We start from the raw sequence: 21964 nt of genomic DNA on the forward strand, positions 1-21964 counted from the left end.
GAAAGAGAATGCGTGCATGCACAAGCTGGGGGGGGGGGGGGTGGAAATAATCCCAAGCAGACTCCAAACTGTCAATGCAGAGCCCAAGGTGGGGCTCAATCTCACAAACTGTGAGATCATGACATGAGCTGAAGTCAAGAGTCAGATGCATAACTGACTGAGGCACCCAAGCACCCCAGTACACACTGTCTTAATTATGATAGTCTTAGGGGACATCCCGTCTTGGTTTTGTTTTTAATTTTTTTTAATGTTTGTTTATTTCTGACAGAGAACACAAGCAGAGGTGGGGCAGAGAGACACAGAATTTGAAGCAGGCTCCAGGCTCCAAGCTGTCAGCACAGAGCTCAAACCAACAAATGCTGAAATCAGGACCTGAGCTGAAATCAGACACTTAACCTACTGAGCCACCCAGGTGCCCTTGTTTTTTTTTTAATTTTGAATATTCTATTCTTTTCCAAATGAATTTCAAAATTAGTTTATCAGATTCCATGAAAAACCTTAATGCACTAACATTATTGGTTATCACTTGTTCTTTATAGTGCATTCAGTTCCCCACCATAAACAACAACTTATAAAACAGGTGTTAAATAACATGAACTGAGAGGGGGCCTGGCTGGTTCAGTCAACTGAGCATCCAACTCTTGATTTCGGCTCAGGTCATGTCGTCACAGTTCTGTTCATGAGATCAAGTCCTGAATCCGTAGGCTCTATGGGGACAGCACAGAGCCTCCCTGGGATTCTCAATCTGCCCCTCCCCCTTACATGCACTTTCTCTCTCTCAAAATAAATAAACATGAAAGAAAGAAACATGCTTTCCCTCACTGCCCCTTTCCACTGCTCACGCACTCTAAAATAAAATAAAATAAATAAAAGCACCTGGGTGGCTCAGTCACTGAAGCAACCAATTCCTGGTTTCAGCTCAGGTCATGATTTCACAATCCATGGGTTCCAGCCCCATTGGGCTCTGTGCTGACAGCGCAGAGCCTGCTTGGGATTCTCTCTCTCTTCTTCTCTCTCTGCCCCTCTCCTGTGGATTCTCGCTTTCTCAAAATAAATAAATAAAATTTAAAAATTAAAATGAATTTAAAAAAATAAAATAAATTTAAAAATTTTTAAATGTTTATTTATTTATTTATTTAGAGAGCACACAAGGTCCCTCCCACCTTTTTAAAAATCTTTTTAAATGTTTAGAGAGAGGGAGGGAGAGAGCACGTACACACAAGTGAGAGAGGGACAGAGAGAGGGAATAAATTTTAAAAATAAATAAAAGCTGAAAATCGATGGCATGGGCTATGGAAAGCTATCAACAGTGAGGCGTAAACCATGGCCCTTGTAACTTCCCTGAGACATGACAGAGAAAAAAAGTCAGGGTGACTTACTTCACACTTACTATCTAGCAGAAAGGCATCAGTTTGTCAGGAATTTTTGCTGGTCCCCAACTAAGAACTGTAACCCTTCATAAGGGATTTAAAAAAAAAAAAAAAAAAAAACTCAGCAGACTGAATCTTCAGTAGAGTGTGGGGAGGCATAAAAGATTTTCTTTCACTTGGCCATTTCCAAGATCAAACCCTGCTAAAAGCTGATGATTGCAGCATCAGAGAGCAAACATCAAAACCTCAAAAGAAAACATCAATGTCAGTTTAGCTGACAGAGTGAAACACAACTGAGTTCAGTGATTCAAACACCAACTTCATTCTCATTGCAGTCACGCCCAATTTCCTGGCTGGTGCCCAAGGTGAAACTAAGAGTTACCTGAAGGTTTGCATGACCACAGCAAAGTGACAAACACATCTATTGGCTACAAAATCTCACCCTTGCTTTGATGTGCCATCCTTTAGCATGAATATTTTTAAAGATGAGAAACAGAGGATATATTTTAAAGATCTATTCTTGCCAGTTCAGCCACAATCCTACCTTCTATCCTCCAGTTGGGACATTATGGTAAAGAGGCCATCGCTAGTTTTAAAAAACTAACACCTTAAATGACAAATGAACATTTTTAGATCTGTTCCTTAGATATTGGATGTAAGTCTTTAAAGTTTCTGTATTTTAGACCATATTATAGACATGAACCGCTTCGGATTTAGCTTCTGATTATTTCAAATCTACCAAATGAAATAGCTAACAAATTTTCATTTCTACTGCATTAATTTTTTTCAGTACAATGAAGGCAGCAAAATACTATTTATAATGTCTGAGAAAAGAAATAAATACTTCTGAATGTAATTCATTTACAAAGCTTCCAACATAAAGGCTTATATCTTATTTTCCTGTGAGCTCATTTCTTAGAAAAAGTTAAGATTATGATCGCAGTAATTACATAACACTTGGAGCTTTATGTATTAGTCATTTAATCGCTGTTTCTTATTAAAATCTATAATATTTCTTAAGAGAATACTCTCATTTCCCATAAACTTTTGTTTCAAGCTTGTTGGGAAAGTCATTTTCAAAAATTTTTATGTTCCTTTAGGGGAATTAGATGAATTCTGTCATCTAATTGCCATTTTCAGTCCGACTTTATTTTCGACTCAATCTCTGAATAAATTTAAAGCAAACTATAATGTAAATCTCTTCTATGTGGCAGTGGTCAGGATTTTTGCCCTGACCCATAGCTGCCTTCAAGTGAATTTCAAAGTCAGCTTCCCTTCCTAGGTATTAATGGCCATTTGTCAGAAAAGCATGAGAATTTACCTACCCCAACATCTGCAATGCAAATGCCACCTCTTAGATGCAGCACCCCTAAGCAAGTACAAAGTCTGCACAACTCTACACGGTGGTCCAGCCTTGCTTTAAAAATGTGAGGTTTAATTAGAGTCCCTACAACTAAAATAGGCTACGGAGAAAACACAGAAATCAACCCCACACTTTGAGTTTCTAATCCAGAACTATGCATTTCAAAGTACAGAAGTATCACACATGGGCCCAGACTTCAGAGAATGTGCAGTCTAACTGAATTAACAAGTACAAAAGCTCTATATAATACAACCAACTTCAACAGAAACAGTGGAATCAAGTGTCAAGTGGCATCCTACCAAGAAAAGCCAAGATGTGTGAAAGGGAACAGAGCTTGTCAAGGAAGCTGGAAGCAGGATTCTGAGGGGCCAGATTTGCATATGCAAACGACGGAAGCTGGGATATGAAAATCAGGGGATTTTCAAATAATAAGCTGCTTTTTCTTGCTACTTGTCGTGCTCATTTTTACCATCCACAAAGAATTCCTGCTCTAGGATTAATCATGGGTTTGTCCAAGTCTATTTTATTATTTTTGTGCTCCAAAAGAAAGAAAACTAAAGCACTGCAGGAGTTAAAACTACGGGATTCATCATCAGAGGACCTGGATTTAAGTCCTGACTCCCCCACCAACTACTTATGTGAATAATTAACCTTTCTGGGCCTTAGTGTTTCCATTCATAAAAGAGTATTATCTGTATGACAAGGATGTAGAGAGATTACATGAGATCATGTGGATAGAAAGTACTTTTTAGACTTTTAGGTAATAAGTTATTCTTAGTGGCTTTATCAAATTTTCATACATCAACCATCTTCAAATTCAGATTTCAAGAACTATATTACCAAGTATTATAATCATTTAAGGAAGTAACTTTAAAATTCAGGACACCGGACTATTTTTGGTGTGTGGGGAGGATAATGATTTAGTGACAGGAGACAGCTATATACCAGTTTAACTCTGATTTGACCATGATCTTGCTACAGAATAGGATACAGACTCAAACTGTCTTTTGAAGTTCCTTGCCCAACATTCCTGGATTTGTCTGAAGTTACACCTGACCACTGACTGACTTCAAAGAATTAAAGTCTCTCTTAATTCATCAATGTTAACTTAATGTTCTCTTTTGAAAGCCAACTGCTTTTTCTGGAGGAAAAAAACAACAGTTTATTTGGAGCTTTTATAAAGCAATTTATTCGGAAAACTTTTTAAAAAAGGTTTTAGAAAACTTTATACTTTGGGGCACCTGAGAGGCTCAGTTAAGCGTCTGACCCTTGCTTTCAGCTCAGGTCATGATCTTGTGGTTTGTAGGTTCAAGCCCCACATTGGGCTCTGTGCTGAGCGCATGGAGCCTGCTTGGGGATCGACCTCTCTCTCTCTCTCTCTCTCTCTCTCTCTCTCTCTCTCTCTCTGCCCCTTTCTTTCTGCCCCTCCCCCAACTGCATGCACACTCTCGCAAAAGTAAATAAGCTTTAAAAACAAAACCTTTGTATGGAACCAGGAAAGACCCTGGATACCCAAAGCAATCCTGAAAAAGAAAACCAAAGCTGAAGGCATCACAATCCCAGACTTCAAGATGTCATTACAAAGCTGTAATCATCAAGACAGTACGGTACTAGCACAAAAACAGACACTTCAAATACACACACACACACACACACACACACACACACACACACACACACACTGGAGTATTACTCAGCAATCAAAAAGAATGAAATCTTGCCATCTGCAACAACGTGGATGGAACTAGAGGGTATTATGCTAAGCAAAATCAGTCAGAGAAAGACAAATATCATAGGACTTCACACAAGGGAAGGGAAGCAAAAATAATATAAAAACGGAGGGGGGGCAAAATATAAGAGACTCTTAAATATGGAGAACAAACTGAGGGTTGCTGGAGGGGTTGTGGGGGCATGGGCTAAATGCGTAAGGGGCATTAAGAAGGGCACTTGTTGGGATGAGCACTGGAGGTTATACATAGGGGACAAATCACTGGAATCTACTGAAATCATTATTGCACTATATGCTAACTAACTTGGATGTAAATTAAAAAAATGATAATAAAAAAACATAACAAAACACCTTTGTACTTTTACACGACAAATTTCCATATGAAACTGGTATGGCTGGGTCATCTTTAGGGTACACCTCAAAATTTAATCTCATAGCTCTTACAAAATTCAAGTGTCCATTTCACACTATGAAACAAGTTTTAGTAGTGTTGGAAGCTCTCCTTCAACTCAATCAGCATAATCAAACCCTGAAAACATACGCCTTTATTTTTTTAAAGTGAGAGAGAACTTACCTTACTAATAAAGCAGAGTGGCTGTTGGGACACAGGCCTTAGAGGCCACAGGCCAGGTTTGAGCCTTGGCTGCTTCCTCAAGTGATCAGCAAATAGGGGGTAATGTGGACACCTATCTCCCAGGACTCCCGTGAGGGGACTGAGATAGTGAGGAAAGAGTGGAAGGCAGTGTCTAACACATGCTATATATTAGCTATCATTATATATATATATTATTAACCAAACAAAAGCAGTATGGACATCAATAGCTGCCGGCAGAAGAAAAGGAAAACATTACCTAGAGGCTTGACTGTGAAAAAAATAAGCTTCTTTGTTAAAAATTATTTACTAGGGATGCCTGGGTGGCTCAGTCGGTTGAGTGTCCAACTTCGGTTCAGGTCATGATCTCACGGTTCGTGGGTTCGAGCCCCGCATCGGGCTCTGTGTTAATAGCTCAGAGCCTGGAGCCTGCTTCGGATTCTGTGTCTCCTCCTCTCTCTTCCCCTCTCCTGCTCATGCTCTGTCTCTGTCTCTGAACAATATATAAACTTTAAAAAACAATTTTTTTAAATGATTTACTAAAGCACCTGAAGTCTTAACCTGGCCCAGTAAGGCAGAATTTTGTAATTCATTTTAAAGAATGCTAATGTTTAAAGGAACAGTAAGGAAATAACTTATGAGTGGTTATCTGGTTGGGTCCTTCAAACTAAGGGTTACCACTCCCCTCAAGGTGGTCTTGGGTCCACCTTCTCCAACAACAGCCCCCCAACTAGCCCAGGGTTACTGCACCATCCCTGGCAGTTCCCCTGCACCGACACCCCTGTGCGCAGTCCTTTGTGTATAAACTCTCCTCTGATTATCCTTATCTGGCTGAGCCATCTGTTTCCTGCTGAGATTCTGAATTATACAATCACTTTATACTCTGTCTAGTGTCCAGAGAGTTCCCACATCATGACATGCTTTACACTTTGGAGTACTGTTTTTCTCTGCCAATTTGATAGGTAAAAAAAAAAAAAAAAGGAGAAATGCATCCATTTCCCTATTGTGTCTGCATTTATCAGTGATGCTTACTATTTTTCATATGTTTATTAGGCATTTTAAACTTCCTTTACCCATTTCTCTACTGAGATCTTAGTGGATTTTTTTTATTTTTTTTATTTTTATTTATTTATTTATTTTTAACGTTTATTTATTTTTTTTTTCTTTTTTCTTTTTTTAATTTTTTTTTTCAACGTTTATTTATTTTTGGGACAGAGAGAGACAGAGCATGAACGGGGGAGGGGCAGAGAGAGAGGGAGACACAGAATCGGAAACAGGCTCCAGGCTCTGAGCCATCAGCCCAGAGCCTGATGTGGGGCTCGAACTCACGGACCGCGAGATCGTGACCTGGCTGAAGTCGGACGCTTAACCGACTGCGCCACCCAGGTGCCCCACGTTTATTTATTTTTGAGACAGAGAGACAGAGCATGAACAGGGGAGGGGCAGAGAGAGAGGGAGACACAGAATCTGAAACAGGCTCCAGGCTCTGAGCTGTCAGCACAGAGCCCGAAGCGGGGCTTGAACTCACAGACCGTGAGATCATAATCTGAGCCGAAGTCGGACGCTTAACCGAGTGAGCCACCCAGGCACCCCATTAGTGGATTTTTTAAAATGAGTTTGAATGATCTTCATATATATATCTGCTATTTGGATGAAAGAATAAACATCTACTTGAGTCAGCTTAAGCAAGGATAGAATTTACCTTAAGGGCGTAAGGATCTCTCTCATGGAGTCTCAATGGAAGGATTTAGTTGTGCCTTGGGAATGGACTAGAACCAGGGACTGGAGTGTCATACTGAGGTTGATGAGTACCCTTGATCCACGTTTCATTTCTCTTCTTCCCTATTTGTTGGCACATTCTGCTTTATCACTACAAAATTATTGTCACTGCTTCCTACTCCACAGGGTAGAAAATGATCATTACCAAACATCACAAGAGCAGCCAACAGGGATAGCAATCCTAAACCCCATTCCTACTTCCTGGGTCAGGTGGCCAGTTGAATGAAAGTAGTCATGTCCTACTAAGACGGCAAATTCCGCTGTAACCGTGTATCTGAAAGTGGGAAAGATACCTGAAAAAGAAGACTGGCAGAGACCACAAAGGTGTTTTCTGAAGTTTCAAAACCAATAACCCCACTATGCTAAAATATAATTCTTGTAGTTTTAATGCTCAATATTTGCCTATGAAAAACCTTTTATAATGTCTTTAAATACGCAGGATAATTGTAAATACAGTATTAAGATATTTCATACTAATTTAGTTCCAAAGGTACGTTCAAGTAATATCTCTAAGAGGTTAGACTTTGATGTTTCCATACAATTGCAGGCATAACAACGATGGCTGATTACAATGCTTAGTCACTGGCATAATTCAGACGTCACTGATTAAACGTGGCACAATCCTACTAAATGGAATAAACTAACTGAAGGAAACTGCCTGGATTCATCACAAAGCGAATGTCTTATGCAAAGATGGGCTGTAACGTATTAGCGGAGGATCTGTGCTTAAGGTCAAAAGGACAACAATTCAAGTAGCACACCTGGGTCCTGGGTGACTCCTAGGCATGACCTCACAGAAAACATCCTAAATCCGAACCTTTACAGAAAGAATATTATATTACAAGGCCAAAACATAAACCACCGCAACTAAATAGTCATTACATTCTAAACAATCCAAACGTTTTCCTTGATAGAGAAGTCAGTAAGGAGTGGACAGCAAGAGGTACTAAGTTTTAGCTGAATTTATCAGTCTCCAGACTTCAGCAGTTTCTGACTTTGGGAAGGCTATCAAAGACTGTGTACCTAAGGGACCTCACAGAACATTAGCAATAAAAGGAACCTCACGGGGCACCTCAGCTGACCTCCCATTTTGACCTTGACCTGACCCAGATATCAACTAACTCTTCTCAAGCCTACTTTTTGGCTTCTCAATAATCCACCCCTTATCTTCCTACCTGCTTAGTCTAACTTCCTCATGTACTTATAAGTCTTTCTTCTGGATCTGTCAGATCTGTTCCTCTATGGGTTGGACTCTGTGTTCCTGGAACAGTCAAGTGTTGCTTCCTTCCTTGATTTCGGATTTAGACTATAGACACTCTATCCAAATTACCACCTCTTTAACCAGTGCCCCAACCACGGTCTGGCCTCATCTCCCATCCTACCATGGCCTTACCAGGTTGGCCATGCCCACGAAAGTAGCTGTTACTTCCAAGCACTGCACAGGTATTGCCCCATCCCACCTGTGAGGGTTATCAATTTACTTCCAGGAAGCTCCAAATTCACCCTTTTGGACTTCCCTGTGAAAATGGATCTGGGCCCTTCCAGTATTTTTCCTTTGCTGGTTGGCACTAAAGTTTTGTCAGCAGGCAGCACTGGGGAGATGCCAGAAGAGGAAAAGGGGCTCTGCTTCCTAGTTCTGGTGTGCTCACTGAACAGCCTCCTGCAGTGCTTCTCTACTGTCTGCCTGTGTTCTTCTAACTTAAGAGTCCTGTGCTTTAGTGAGCAGTCTATCCAGCAGTCAATAGCCAGAATATATACAGATAGTTTCTTAAACTGAGCTGAGCTCTGCATACGTAGTCTGCCCAATCTTAGGTGTGATTTCCTTGCTCTGAAGCAGCACAGGGTAACGACTTTCTTCCACAGGATACCTTCTTAGATATGTGCAAACAAATATTTGCTGCTTCTTCACCTTCTTTTCACCAGATTAAAAATATCTGGCCCCTTTAATGATCTTCTATATGAATCCCCAATATCTTAATCGCTTTTGGATGTACATCCCTCCCCACCAGCTTGTCAGCGTCTCTTCTGAGGTACTGCCTCAGAAATAAAACGTAACATCCTGGTGCAGGATGCAGTAGGACAGTCCTGATCCAATGTAATGGACAATGGCTTGCTGTGATCAGGATGTTCTACTTTCCTTCAGTCAGTCCAATCCTGTACTCATCCTATACTTTTACCCTCATTAGTAAAAAAGACTTGCTTTCTTCTAGGAATGATACATGCTTACCAAGCGCACAGTAATCTGCTGCAGTATGGAATAAGAAGCCTCCAGAAAAAGATAATTCCACAGGACCTAGGATGATCTTTTATGCTGTGACAATGCTAGGTTAGACATAGGCACCATTCAGGATACTATAATATGTTCAGATCAGTGATAATAGTATTATGTATTTCCACTTATATGCATTTTCTATATAATACATGTTGTATATTATGTATCACATATCACATATATATATATATTATACATATAATAGGGCTGCAAACTGTCTCATTAAAGCCTTATTAATGTATCATAGACAAGTGTAGCGTCCAAGTTCAAGGCATACGCAGGTGTGCATGTGTATGGTAATCTAGCCATTTCATCATATAAAATGATAATTACACTGTAGAACATCAAAAGCAACGGGAAAGGAAAACATTTCTTAGATCTCAAAGTCAATAAAAGTAATGCACTTGAGACTGATCAACAGTGATATCCAAGCCTGACAAATTAAAGTTAAAAAGCCAGCATATAAGCCAAAAAGAGGAGACTGAGTAAATAATGTGGTGAGGAGACATTACACAAAGTCATATTAATAAATCTCTTTCTGAACATACCCTGAATCACAGTGGATTAATCTCAATAGTATATTATGTTCTAAAATATATTTCCCTCTAAAACACAGCATCTTTCAACAATCCTAAGTATCCAATTAAGATCTCCTTTTAGACCATATTTCTAACAGAAACTATGCAATTAAATTCCTATACTAGATATATAGGATATTAACCATCACAATTCTTCTCAAGGAAGTCCTTCCCTAAAACCATACTATCAGCCATCTTCTCCCAACTGTACATTTTTTCTCCTCCTTATCAAGTGTCATTGCATAAACTTGAATTCTGGCTTTAGCTTCTAGCTGAACCATTAGAAATTTCCCTTCCTTAGCTTACAGTGTATAAGTGAGACTACACCATTTTCTATTAAGCTGCAGCCCAGAGGGCAGCTAATAATGAACCCAACAAGGTGTCAAATGTTCCTGTTCTATCCCAAATTAAAAATGCTGCCTTTCCACCATTTCCTTTTTAAGTTTTCCAGAAAGAAATAAAAGTTTCCCTGTAAATATCTATTGTTGAGGAACACATATAAACATAGTTCAAGAGAGCCTCAGAAATTCAGTGCCCACAAAAAGCAAAACTTTCTTGTTTCTGGCCAAGGGAACGGCAGCAGAAACAGCTAAATGTCCACCAAAATCCATCTCTCTTCTTCCACAGTTATCAAGTTTTAGCTGGAATGTGGCTCCCTGCCAGGACCACATCTCTCAGCCCCCTTGTAGCTACATGTGGCCACGTGACATATCCAACGAAATAGTGGAACACAAGCACGAGTGTTATGTGACATTAATAATCCTAGCCCACCAACACCTTGCAAGTATTAAAAGCAAACAAAAAACAAATAAATAAAACCCACCTAAGGTCCTTTGACTCTGGAAGCTACATGTTGACGATGACAGAGAAAATGGTCAGGTCAGGGTCCCTGAATGACTGTGTGGAACAGAGCTAGTGTAGACCTAAAAAATTCACCTCAGAACCATTTCCTAGAAAGAACAAACTGGCTTAAAAAAATATGTTTAATTATTGTTGGGTCTTTTGTTTCAGCAAAAGTTGAACTTCACTGCTCATCCCGATCAATAAAGATAACAGAAAATTCACTTAGAAAATGGTTTAGGAAAGGAAAAGGAAGGAAAAATAGTACATGTACACTGACTGTAAGCTCTAATGCTAGATTCAGATTAAAGGCAAATGGTACCCAGGGTTTAATGATAATTCACCAGAGAAATAAATCCACTGGAATAAATGCCTGTGTCAATATACTGTTCCTTGAACATTCCTTACACAAGTCTTCACTACTTTATCATGTCACTTCTCCTACAGAATGAGAACTCACCACAGAACCTGGATTGTTCCCCTGCCTTCAGACAGCAACTCATTATCTTAGTCCCAGCCTTCCCATGCGCTTCCTTCTCTCGTTCCCGCCAGGCACTGGGGCCTCGCGATCAGCTCTGACCGAAATCTACAGAAATACCTATGCATCTTCACAATTCTTCCTTTCGTTCTTCCCACTGTTCTAGTTCCTGTTATTCCAGCTTCATGTACACTAACCATGACTTCACGATGGGTCTTTGGTCATGTACTCACTTACCTCATCCCACTCTACACACACACTGGATTGCCAGATCCAGATTCCTCTTCTGGAACAGCAGCTCTTTAGTACTGACAAAATCCTGGTATACAGTCTACAGGCCGGGGGTTGGCAAACTATAACTTCTGGGCCAAATGTGGCCTACTGCCATTTTTAAAAATAAAGTTTATTGGAAAACAGTCACACTATTCATTTACGTATTGTCTGTAATTGCTTTCACATTACAATGCCAGAGTTGAGTTAGTTGTGACACAGACTCCAGGATGCAAAGCCTAAAATGTTCACTACCTGGACCTTAATAGAAAATGATCAGGGCACCTGGGTGGCTCAGTCGGTTAAGCGTCTGACTCTTGATTTCGGGTTAGGTCATGATCTCGCAGTTCATAGGTTTGAGCCCCGTGTCCAGCTCTGCACTGACGGTGCAGAGCCTGCTTGGGATTCTCTCTCTCTTCCTCTCTGTGCCTCCCCCCACTGCATGCTCGCTCGCTCGCTCTCTCTCTCTCTCTCTCTCTCTCAAAATAAATAAAAACTTAAAAAAAAAAAGATCACATGATCAACATGTGGTATAGACCAACATCTTTTCTCATAAAGACAATGGCAGCTATCTTATTCCTTATTCATTTAGCAATACTATAACCACCTGCACTGGCAGAATAAGAAATACAAACATATATACATATGCCCAAAGATATAAAACATATGGTACCTCCCTTTAACCAGACCCTAAGCTCTGAAAGACCAAGTGATGGTCATCTTATTGCAACTCCATGCTCCAAAGTACAGTATGCCCCACGTCTGGAATGGTGGTAAAAAGACGGTTACAGGAAAGGACCTGCAGGCTTCCTAACATCAAAAAATGTATTCTTTTCTTTGGGGGTTATTTTCCAAAAGGTTAATCTTATATTTTGCCCAGGAGCTATATCTTACAAATAAACATCTGTATCATCAATTTTTTAAAAAATTTTTTTAATGTTTATCTTTGAGAGAGAGAGAGACAGAGCACAAGCAGGGGAGGGGCAGGGAGAGAGGGAGACACCGAATCCACAACAGGCTCCAGGCTCGGAGCTGTCAGCACAGAGCCCAACACAGGGCTCCAACCCATGAACCATGAGATCATGACCTGAGCTGAAGTCGGATGCTCAACAGACTGAGCCACCCAGACACCACCCATTGATTCTAAATATTCTAAATTATTCAAGTTTTAACAATAAAGCCTTTAGTACTAACACTAATAATTTTGGCAATCACAAAACCTCACTTTCCAAGTCTAAAACCAGTATGATCTAATACTGGGAGAATCCCATTTAGGAAAGCCCTGGTCTATGGAGACAAGTGCTACCTTCCCCACATATAAACAATCCTCCTAAATCAACACCACACTTTAAGAACAGCCAAGACCATTATCAAAAAAGAAATGGTAAGTGTTGACAAGGTGGTAAAGAAAAGGGAACTCTTGTGCACTGCTGGTGGGAGTACAGAAAAGCTCCTTTAAAAAATTAAAAACAGGGCTACCATATGATTCAGCAGTTCCACTTCTGGGTACTTAGCAGAGGAAATAAAAACCACTAACTTGAAAAGATATGTACCCCCATGTCCATGGCAGCATTATTTATAATAGCCAAGATATGGAAACAACCTAAGTGTCCATCAATAGATGGATGAATGGATAAAGAAAATGTGGTATAAATACACAATGGAATATTATCCAGCCATAAAAAAAGAATGAAATCTTGCCATTTGCAATAACATGGATAGGCCTTGGGGGGGCGCCTGGGTGGCTCAGTCGGTTAAGCATCTGACTTCAGCTCAGGTCACGATCTCATGGTTTGTGAGTTCGAGCCCCACATCAGGCTCTGTGCCAAGAGCTCAGAGTCTGGATTCTGCTTTGGATTCTGTGTCTCCCTCTCTCTCTGCCCCTCCTCGCTTGTGCTCTGTGTGTCTCTCTCTCAAAAATAAACATTAAAAAAACAAAAAAACAAAAAAACATGGATAGACCTTGAGGATATTATGCTAAGTGAAACAAGTCAGAGAAAGACAAATGCCAGATGATCTTACCTATATGTGGAATCTAAACTTTTTTAAAATGTTTATTTTTGGAAGAGATAGAGACAGAGTGCAAGTGGGTGGAGGGGTAGGGGGAGGACAGAGAGAATCTGAAAAGGCTCCAGGCTCTGAGCTGTCAGCACAGAGCCCAATGGGGGGTTCAAACTCACGAACTGTGAGATCATGATCTGAGCCGAAGTTGGATGCTTAACTGACTGAGCCACCCAGGTGCCCCTTACCTATATGTGGAATCTAAAAAAGAAAAGGGAAGAAAGGAAAAAAAACAAGCTCACAGATACAGAGCAGATGGGTGGATGCCAGAGGTGGGGGACAGGTGAAATGGGTGAAGATGGTCAAAAGGTACAAACTCCCAGTTAAAAAAATGTCATGGGGACGTAATACACAGCGTGGTGACTATAGGTAATAACACTGTATTGCACACTTGAAAGCTGCTACCAGAGTAAACCTTAAAAGTTCTCATAAGAAAAAAACTTCTGAAACTATGTCTTGACACACATACAATATACATATACAATATATATTTGCAATATATACAAATATATATTTGCAATATATACAAATATACATTTACAATATATACAAATATACATTTGCAATATATACAAATATTGAATCACTATGTTGTAAACTTGAAATGAATATAATGTTGTATGTCTTATACCTCAATTAAAAAACAAAAAACAAAAACCAGCCAACAAAATACACACCCTTACACACCAGGCTGTCTATCCTTACATAATTTATGTTTCATTAGATTATGTTAATAATGTCCTTTAAAAATCCTGATTTGAAAGCATATCTGAGGGAAAAAACTAACCAAAATATTATTTAGGATTACTGCTTTCTTTTAATAGAAAAATATGATAAATACCATTTTGATTAACTTTTTAGAAACCTTCAATTATTCGAGGCTCACATCCCGAAGAGTAGGTAAGAATGCTTTAGGTGTTCCCGGCTAGATGAAGCGAAGAGGAAACGGAGAAGGTTAGGCCTAAAGAAAGCATACTGTTAAGAAACTCTATGTAATATTTAGTTATCCGTCCACTCATCCCTCTACCCAACAAGCACGTATTATTCAGGGCAGAGGCCATCAGACGTGAGGAGAAATAGCTCTGACCACAAGGTGCTGAGAGAATGCAGGAGGGAAAACCATTCAAGCACACCTGTAACACATGGGATGCAGTAAGTGTTGTGGAACAGAAAAAAGAACGTGGAGTTAATTCTGCTGGCAGAGACCTGTGGACCTCATCAAAAAGGGGCTCCAGGGAGTGGGTGCGTGGGTACTGGAACTCAGCCTTGGAGGACGTGTAGAATCAGGAGAGTGAAGAAGGGTGATTTGGGGGGCGGGGTATAAAGCTGCCTAGGGAGCAGCACAGATACCGACAAAGGGAGGCATGGAGTAGAAAGTGGGACTGATGGCATGAGGCCACAGGATTTCCCAATCAACTGCAGCTTATGTTTTAAAGCTTGCTTACCTTGGTTTCACTAATAACAAACCCATAAAAGGGTATTTACAAGGTCAAAAGAAACCATACTTTCCCCTGGAAAGTGGAGATTGCTTTATTACATATTATCTGAAACATTCCCAAAGCAGACTTGCAGAAATAAGTTATCAGACCATAAAATGTTACCACAAACATCCTCCAGCAAGAGCTCAGACAGCCAATGCTATGTTGATCTGTTTGCAGACATTTTCTAAAATGTTTTTTCAGGTTTACGGTCACATTACTGTCAACTCTCAGGTAATAAAAATGTACACCTGTATTCCAGCTGCGTTACTGGTGGAAAGAGCAGGTATTCATCAAAAACCTTTCAAAATCCTCTCTTCAAATATCCCACTTAGCTCACTGGGGAAATTAATACCAAAAACAAAATATTTAACAAGAGACAGTCCACACATATGAACACCCATACCCACACACACACCCCCGCACACACAGAATCAGGAAAAGAACAAGAATCTGTCAAAAAGAATAACTTCTTCCTTCTTCCAACCAGGTTCAGGACATTTGTTATTTACTGTTAGGCCTAAGAGGTTAAAAATAATCTAACTCATCCCTAGGCCTCAGAAATGCGATTTGAGCATTCATTATAAAAGCACTCCCGGGGCACCTGGATGACTCAGTGGGTTGAGCTCCCGACTCTTGATTTCCACTCGGGTCATGATCTCATGGTCAAGATCGAGGCCCGTGTCTGGCTTCGCACTGACAGCTGCTTGGGATTCTCTCGCTCCCTCTCTCTCTGCCCCTCCCCTGCTTGCTCGCTTGTACATGGGTGCACTCTCCCTCTATCCCTCTCTCAAAAAATTAAACTTAAAAAAAAAAAAGAATTTATTGAAAAAAAAAAAGGCCTTCCTACAACAAAATAATTGAGAGTTCATCACCACTTGTGCCCACAGCAGTTCTGCAAACCACACCGTCTCAACCCAGTAAATACCAAAAGACCCTCAGAGAGAACACATACTTCCAGGATGATCCTTCAGGAAGACTTTTTTCCACCCTAAAGTTTGCCACAATAAAGCTTTGTGCACCTACCCGTTTCCGTTTCTTGATAAGAGGTTTAATGTTTCATGTCACTTTTTGTTTCCGCTCACAGGCTATAGACGTTTCAACTCCGGTTCCGTCTCTTGTCTCTCTTTTCATGGCTCCCTATTTCTTGCCCTCACATCTACTCAGAGCAATTCTCTTCACTAGACTTTGTTTATGGTGATTTCATACAGCATTTCTCACCAATATTGTGAATCCTAGACAGAAATCTAATTATCCCCCAAAGAGCTGCCGAAAGCCTGGACTGCAGGGCTGTTTCCTTTATTAACGAACCTGTGTCTAAAGTAAAAATCATGTACAATCAAGTAATACCATTTATGAGTTAACAAAATAGGAAACTCTCAGAATAAGAGATTTGGTAGGTATTGCTAGTTGACCCAAACTATATTTGAAGTCAGGTGAGGACAGTGGAGGTAGCAAGGAGGTAAGATTCAGGCCAGGTGAAGGCACTAAGAAGAAAAAAAGGTGAGAGGACAGCAAAACAACTTCAGTACCACATTTAAGAGAGAACCATACATGTCAACTACATCTCAAGAAGAGTGAGAGAACCACAGCATCAAAGAATTTGATTCTTACAGCAACTCTATTCAGTACAATCAAAATTTAGTGAGCACTTTCTCGGGGTGAAGCCCATAGCAGAGACCGTGTGAACCAGAAACTGGTTTGCCACACTTCCACAATTAACTACTTAGAATATATTTGTTCAAACACCAAGAGCTGATTTTTTAAATTTCTTAAAAATGTATTTTCACGTTTTCCCGTTAAAAGATCATTTCAGGGGCACCTGGGTAGCTCAGTCAGTTAAGCGTCTGACTCTGGCTCAGGTCATGATCTCACGGTTCGTGAGTTCGAGCCCCGCGTCGGGCTCTGTGCTGACAGCTCAGAGCCTGGAGCCTGTTTCCGATTCTGTGTCTCCCTCTCTCTGCCCCTCCCCCACTCATGCTCTATCTCTGTCTCTGAAAAATAAGCATTTAAACAATTAAAGATAATTTCAGAAAAAATTGGTGAGGATGTGAATGTAGGAAAAAACGAAGGTAGAGAACATGAAACCATGAGTGTGGTAAATACGTAAAGTGCTTATCATTTCACATTTGTTAGAAGGTAGGTTGAAAATCTGACCCTACGCTTGCTGGCAGCCAGTGCACAGGGAGAACAGCACTGGCTACAGTCATTTCACTGCTGGTACAAAAAACTCCCGCATCTGCGCAGGAGAAACCAACAACTCTAATGCTACGACCAGACCGCAACTTCTTCCATGGATCCTCTTAAAGGGCACCTTTCAACTGACTACCATGTTTCACAGGGCTGTTTCTTAAAAGGTATGCTAATGCGGGGGCACCTGGGTGGCTCAATTGCTTATACATCCTACTTCAGCTCAGGTCATGATCTCCAGCTTCCTGGGTTCAAGCCCCAAATCAGGCTCTGTGCTGACAGCTCCAGAGCCTGGAGCCTCCTTCGGATTCTGTGTCTCCCTCGCTCTCTGCCCCTCCTCCACTCATGCTCTGTCTCTCTTAAATATACTTAACGAAAATTTATTTTTAATTAAAAAAAGGTATGCTAATGTGGAAAATTCAGTAAACACATTTGGATGAGGGATCCCATACCATGCAGTGAACATACAGCTCTGAGAACAGAGAGCTGATATTTGTTTAAAAAAAAAAAAATACTGTGGTAAATGAAACAGGAATTAAAAAAAGAAGATACTTCTAGAATATGGCTAAGATTATGCTGTTCTGTTTATTAACTATTGGCTTATAGCCTGTAGGTTAGCTCAAGATGTCTATTATAAAATGGTTCTAATGCTAGATACTCTTGAATAAGCAATATTTCACAGATGAAAACACTGGTAATGACAGAACAAAGTATCAGAGCGAGACTTAATCTATTCTGACATGCCTACCCCGTCAAATCAATTTCAATTCCTTCTTAAAGGGAAAACAGTTATTACAATCACTAGGTAAAACTGCCATTTTACTGACAGCCTAAGATCATAAGAGAGGCCTGTTCAACCATTAAGACAACCATTCTGACACTGACAATATTTTATTCAACACTATATTTATATCCCCTGGTAAAATTACAAATGGCGACTTTAAAGATGGCAAGAGCTTTGGAGACCAATTAGATAAATCTTCTTGTTTCGAAAAGGGAATACAACAGGCCCAAACAGACCGAATGACTTGGCTAAGTTCAGGGAGCTCACGGGTGGCAAGGCCAGGTGGCACTCAGATGTTCCAACTGCCTAGCGCCAACTAAATTAGCTGCTCATTTCTCTGCTAGCACCTAAACACATTTAGCTTACACAGCTATTAGATCAACCAGTATTTGCCTCAGGTTTTCTACCAATGCTTCACAAAGACCTCATTCAACATATACTTGTCTGCCAAGATATAGAATGATTTTCTAGCTTAGAGTTTGCCATAACACTCATTGTTAAACTGCAATAAAGAGCAAAATCTAAAAAAAAAAACAACTGAGCACTAATACCTGAGTGCTTGGAAGATGGTAATGTTTAATATTTAGCAAACTGGTCCAGAATGACTTTACCCCAGTATCTGCTATAGTGTAAGTACAATCCCCAACATCTAACCAAGCGTTCTCCTCGCGAGGGAGCTCTGAAACCAGTATTACAGAATACATTGCAGTAATTACAAACACAAGAGGCAGAATGGGAGGAAAAGTATCAAATGAGAATGACTTAAATTCAAAAGGTGGAAACAATTTCTCAATGAATATTTGGTGGTGGGATTTAAACGTGTCATTTTGTTTCTAGATGTTAAAAAAAAAAGTATACTCTGAAAGTACACTTGATTTTTTTTTCTTTTTTTTTTTTTAGTTTTAAACACAGTTTATGGTAGGGACTCAAATGCTGTAGTGGGGGTTCTGAAATCTTACCAGGGGACTTCTCAAACTAAGCAGCAGAAAACCCAAATTAAGAAAGGCACAGTTAGGTAAGGGCTTTCTGTTTAGAGATAATTCGCCAGGTGCTATAACCACTCAAAGCTGCCCCTGGAGAACAGAAAGGCCAGCAGGAGCCATGGATTGCCCTGACAACCACTCAGCCAGAATGCTACTGACAAGCGGAGATGCTGACACGGGAACGTGATCATGGACACCAGAGCATGCCTTGGCTAAAGGCAACACAACACACTCTGGCACTCTTTCGCTTCAGACTGAGTGCATTCTTGAACAATCCTGGTATACTAAACATACCTATGTTGACAAACTTTCTTCCACCCACAAAATACTGGCAGACAAGGATGAAAAATGTGTATTTTCCAAACTTACTAAATCCTCCTCCAAAACACACTCATCCTTTTAGAAAAGGCCAAATATAACTGGGAAAGCTAACCTGAAATACTATTATAATGACAAGTCCTTGCAAGCTAGGATTTTATGAGCTATCGGGTTGCAAATATCACTTTTGTTGTTTTTTTCCTGTTGTTTGCATAGACTCCAGAGGTCTGAATGTTTGTGGCAAAAATATATAAAATACTTGTCTTTAGCCACAGGACTTTTCATATCAAATGGGGCGACCACAAACCAGTGAGACTTTAGAATGAAAAATGTCCTGACAGCCAGTTACTTTGATTTGCAGAAAATGGTTCAGTAGTCCTAGCCAAAACTAAGTGCCCAGGATATTTCTGTCAGTTTCTTTATGGTACGATTTTTTTTTCAATATATGAAATTTATTGTCAAATTGGTTTCCATACAACACCCAGTGCTCATCCCAAAAGGTGCCCTCCTCAATACCCATCACCCACCCTCCCCTCCCTCCCACCCCTCATCAACCCTCAGTTTGTTCTCAGTTTTTAAGAGTCTCTTATGCTTTGGCTCTCTCCCACTCTAACCTTTTTTTTTTTTCCTTCCCCTCCCCCATGGGTTTCTGTTAAGTTTCTCAGGATCCACATAAGAGTGTTTATGGTATGATTTCAAAGAGGCATATACAGAAGTAAACTCTTCTTTCAAGGGGTCTTTTATCAAACAAGTAAAATGGAAGCATTGCCATTTCTAAAGTTCAGTAAATTGACTTAATAGCACGGACTGGCAAGACTTAAAACCAGTTAGAAACCAAATATAAGGTTTCTTGGGACGATTACCTAGAGACAAAGTACTAACCACTGTCTCCCTATGATTAAGCCTCATAAGCCCCGCTGTATCATTTTCTTTTAAAGGGCATCCACATTCCTGCTGGGGCATGCTTCAGCACCAGGTGGGAACAGCATCAGGTGGGAAATATGCAGAAGAGGGCTTAGAGCTGATCATTTGAGAAAGCGCAGCTAGTCTTGGGCTCCGTAAAAATTCCACTTACTATTAAATGGGTTTAATAGAAAACTAATCTTTTGTTTAAATGCTGGTATAGGGGCACCTGGGTGGCTCAGTCAGTTAAGCGTTGACTCCGGCTCCTTCCAGCCCCATGCCCAGCTCTGAACTGACAGTGTAGAGCCTGCCTGGGGCTCTCTGCCACTGTCCCCCTCAAAAATACACTTAAAAAAATAACAAATGGTGGTACAGCAAAGGGTGTTCCTGGGGTTGTTTCACTATTTGGTATTATCTTTGACTGTAAAGTGCAGCATTTTTTAATAAAGTACAATTTCGGGGCGTCTGGGTGGCTCAGTCGGTTAAGCGTCCGACTTCCGCTCAGGTCACGATCTCACAGTCGTGAGTTCGAGCCCCGCGTCGGGCTCTGGGCTGATGGCTCAGAGCCTGGAGCCTGCTTCTGATTCTGTGTCTCCCTCTCTCTCTGCCCCTCCCCTGTTCATGCTCTATGTCTCAAAAAGAAATAAACGTTAAAAAAAAAAAATTTAAAAAAAATAAAGTACAATTTCAAACGTGGAAAACCTTCCCTCCAATTTGTGAAGTCTACCATTTTACATTTTAAGGAGTTTGCCCCTTTTCCTAGGCGTTAGTAATAAAATGCCCTTTCCCCATTCTCTTTCAAACACTCAAGAAAGGAAATTTAAAATATTTAAATATTTCCTCCAGCATTCAAAACTCTGAAGCCTTGAAATACTTGGAGGAAAAAAAAACAAACAGGAAGTGAAAGTGACAAGATAATGGCATGGCTTCTTTTCTGCTTTTCTTTCAAACTGCGCAGCTAAAATGTTATTTTTCTAACAATCTGAAAGTAATCTAAAGGGGGGAAGGGGTGAGAAAACTCAGAGACGCGCTCCCAAATCACACACACCTGGAAGGCTCTTGCTAATGGGTTCTTTCCTCATCAGGCTCAGTTAGGGCTCGTGTCAGGCTCCATCCCCATCCGAGTTACGCGCAGCATTTCCCCCTGGCTTTTCCAGGGCGCATCCACTCCCCTCCCTCTGCTCCAAGCTACGGTTCCACACTGGCCACAATACAACTGTGTCAAGCCAGCTGTTACTCACCGACACACACTCATGATTCACCCGCATGTCGAAACAAAACGCGAGTTTTTCTTCCCTCTTTTTAGAAGGGAGGGGCTGGCGGTTTTCAGGCTGGAAATTTCACTTTCCTACGACAGTGCACCCCCGGGGGACAGCCCCTCCGCTCGATCGTTTTTCTATAGCTCCTCTCTGCACCGACCACCGAGCCGGCGGCAAAGTGGCTGAAAACTCCTGAGCGCGCGGTGGCCGCGAAGAAACCGCCTCCCGGGGAGATTTTGCTGCTGCCCGGGCCGCCGCCCAGTGGCCGAGGTGATGCGCCTCCTCGCCGCCCGGGCCTCGCCTTCCCTCGGCGCCTGGGACCCACGTCTGCGGCCCGGGAGCCCACCTGCCGCGGTCCGCCCGCGCGCGGAGCCGGAGGGCCAGCCACACGCAGAGAACTTGCCGGCCGGCCGCTCGGCTTTCGCCGCCGCCCAAGTTGCGCTACGCAAACTTTTCCAGCCGCCCTCCCCCCGCCCCCACCCCTCCGGAGCCGGGCTCGGTCGCACCTGAGACGTCGGCGTTCGCGGCGGCGGATGCACTCGGCCCGCGGGTCTGGGTGTCGGCGGCAGCCGCGGGCGCCGCGGCCAGGGGCCCCTCAGGAGCATCATCCTGCCCGGGCGCGGGCTGCCGCGCGACTCAGCCGGCCATCGTCAGCCGCCGGCAGCAGGCGCTCTCGCGGCGCGCAGCCAGCCCCGCGCCTCCCACCGGCCCCGGCCC

General features: G+C 41.5%; 1 protein-coding gene across 4 annotated transcripts in view; it reads right to left on the reverse strand.

The window, feature by feature from the left end:
• Positions 1-21950, reverse strand: part of MCUB (mitochondrial calcium uniporter dominant negative subunit beta) — a 109247-nt gene extending 87297 nt beyond the window's left edge. For 2 of the 4 annotated variants that reach the window (XM_040476408.1, XM_040476373.1), the window contains exon 1: positions 21754-21861. Coding sequence is in view for 2 of the 4 variants with exons in the window: in XM_040476384.1 (XP_040332318.1) it covers positions 21754-21855 (102 nt within the window). In the remaining 2 variants the exon portion in view is untranslated. Of the gene's footprint in view, positions 1-21229; positions 21625-21753 lie in introns of those variants that run through there. The other 2 variants (XM_040476384.1, XM_040476407.1) reach the window with 2 other exon arrangements.
• Between the last annotated feature and the right edge of the window lie 14 nt (positions 21951-21964).

Source organism: Herpailurus yagouaroundi, unplaced genomic scaffold (assembly GCF_014898765.1).
Source record: "Herpailurus yagouaroundi ecotype Mexico unplaced genomic scaffold, PumYag 28, whole genome shotgun sequence".
NCBI lineage: Eukaryota > Metazoa > Chordata > Mammalia > Carnivora > Felidae > Herpailurus > Herpailurus yagouaroundi.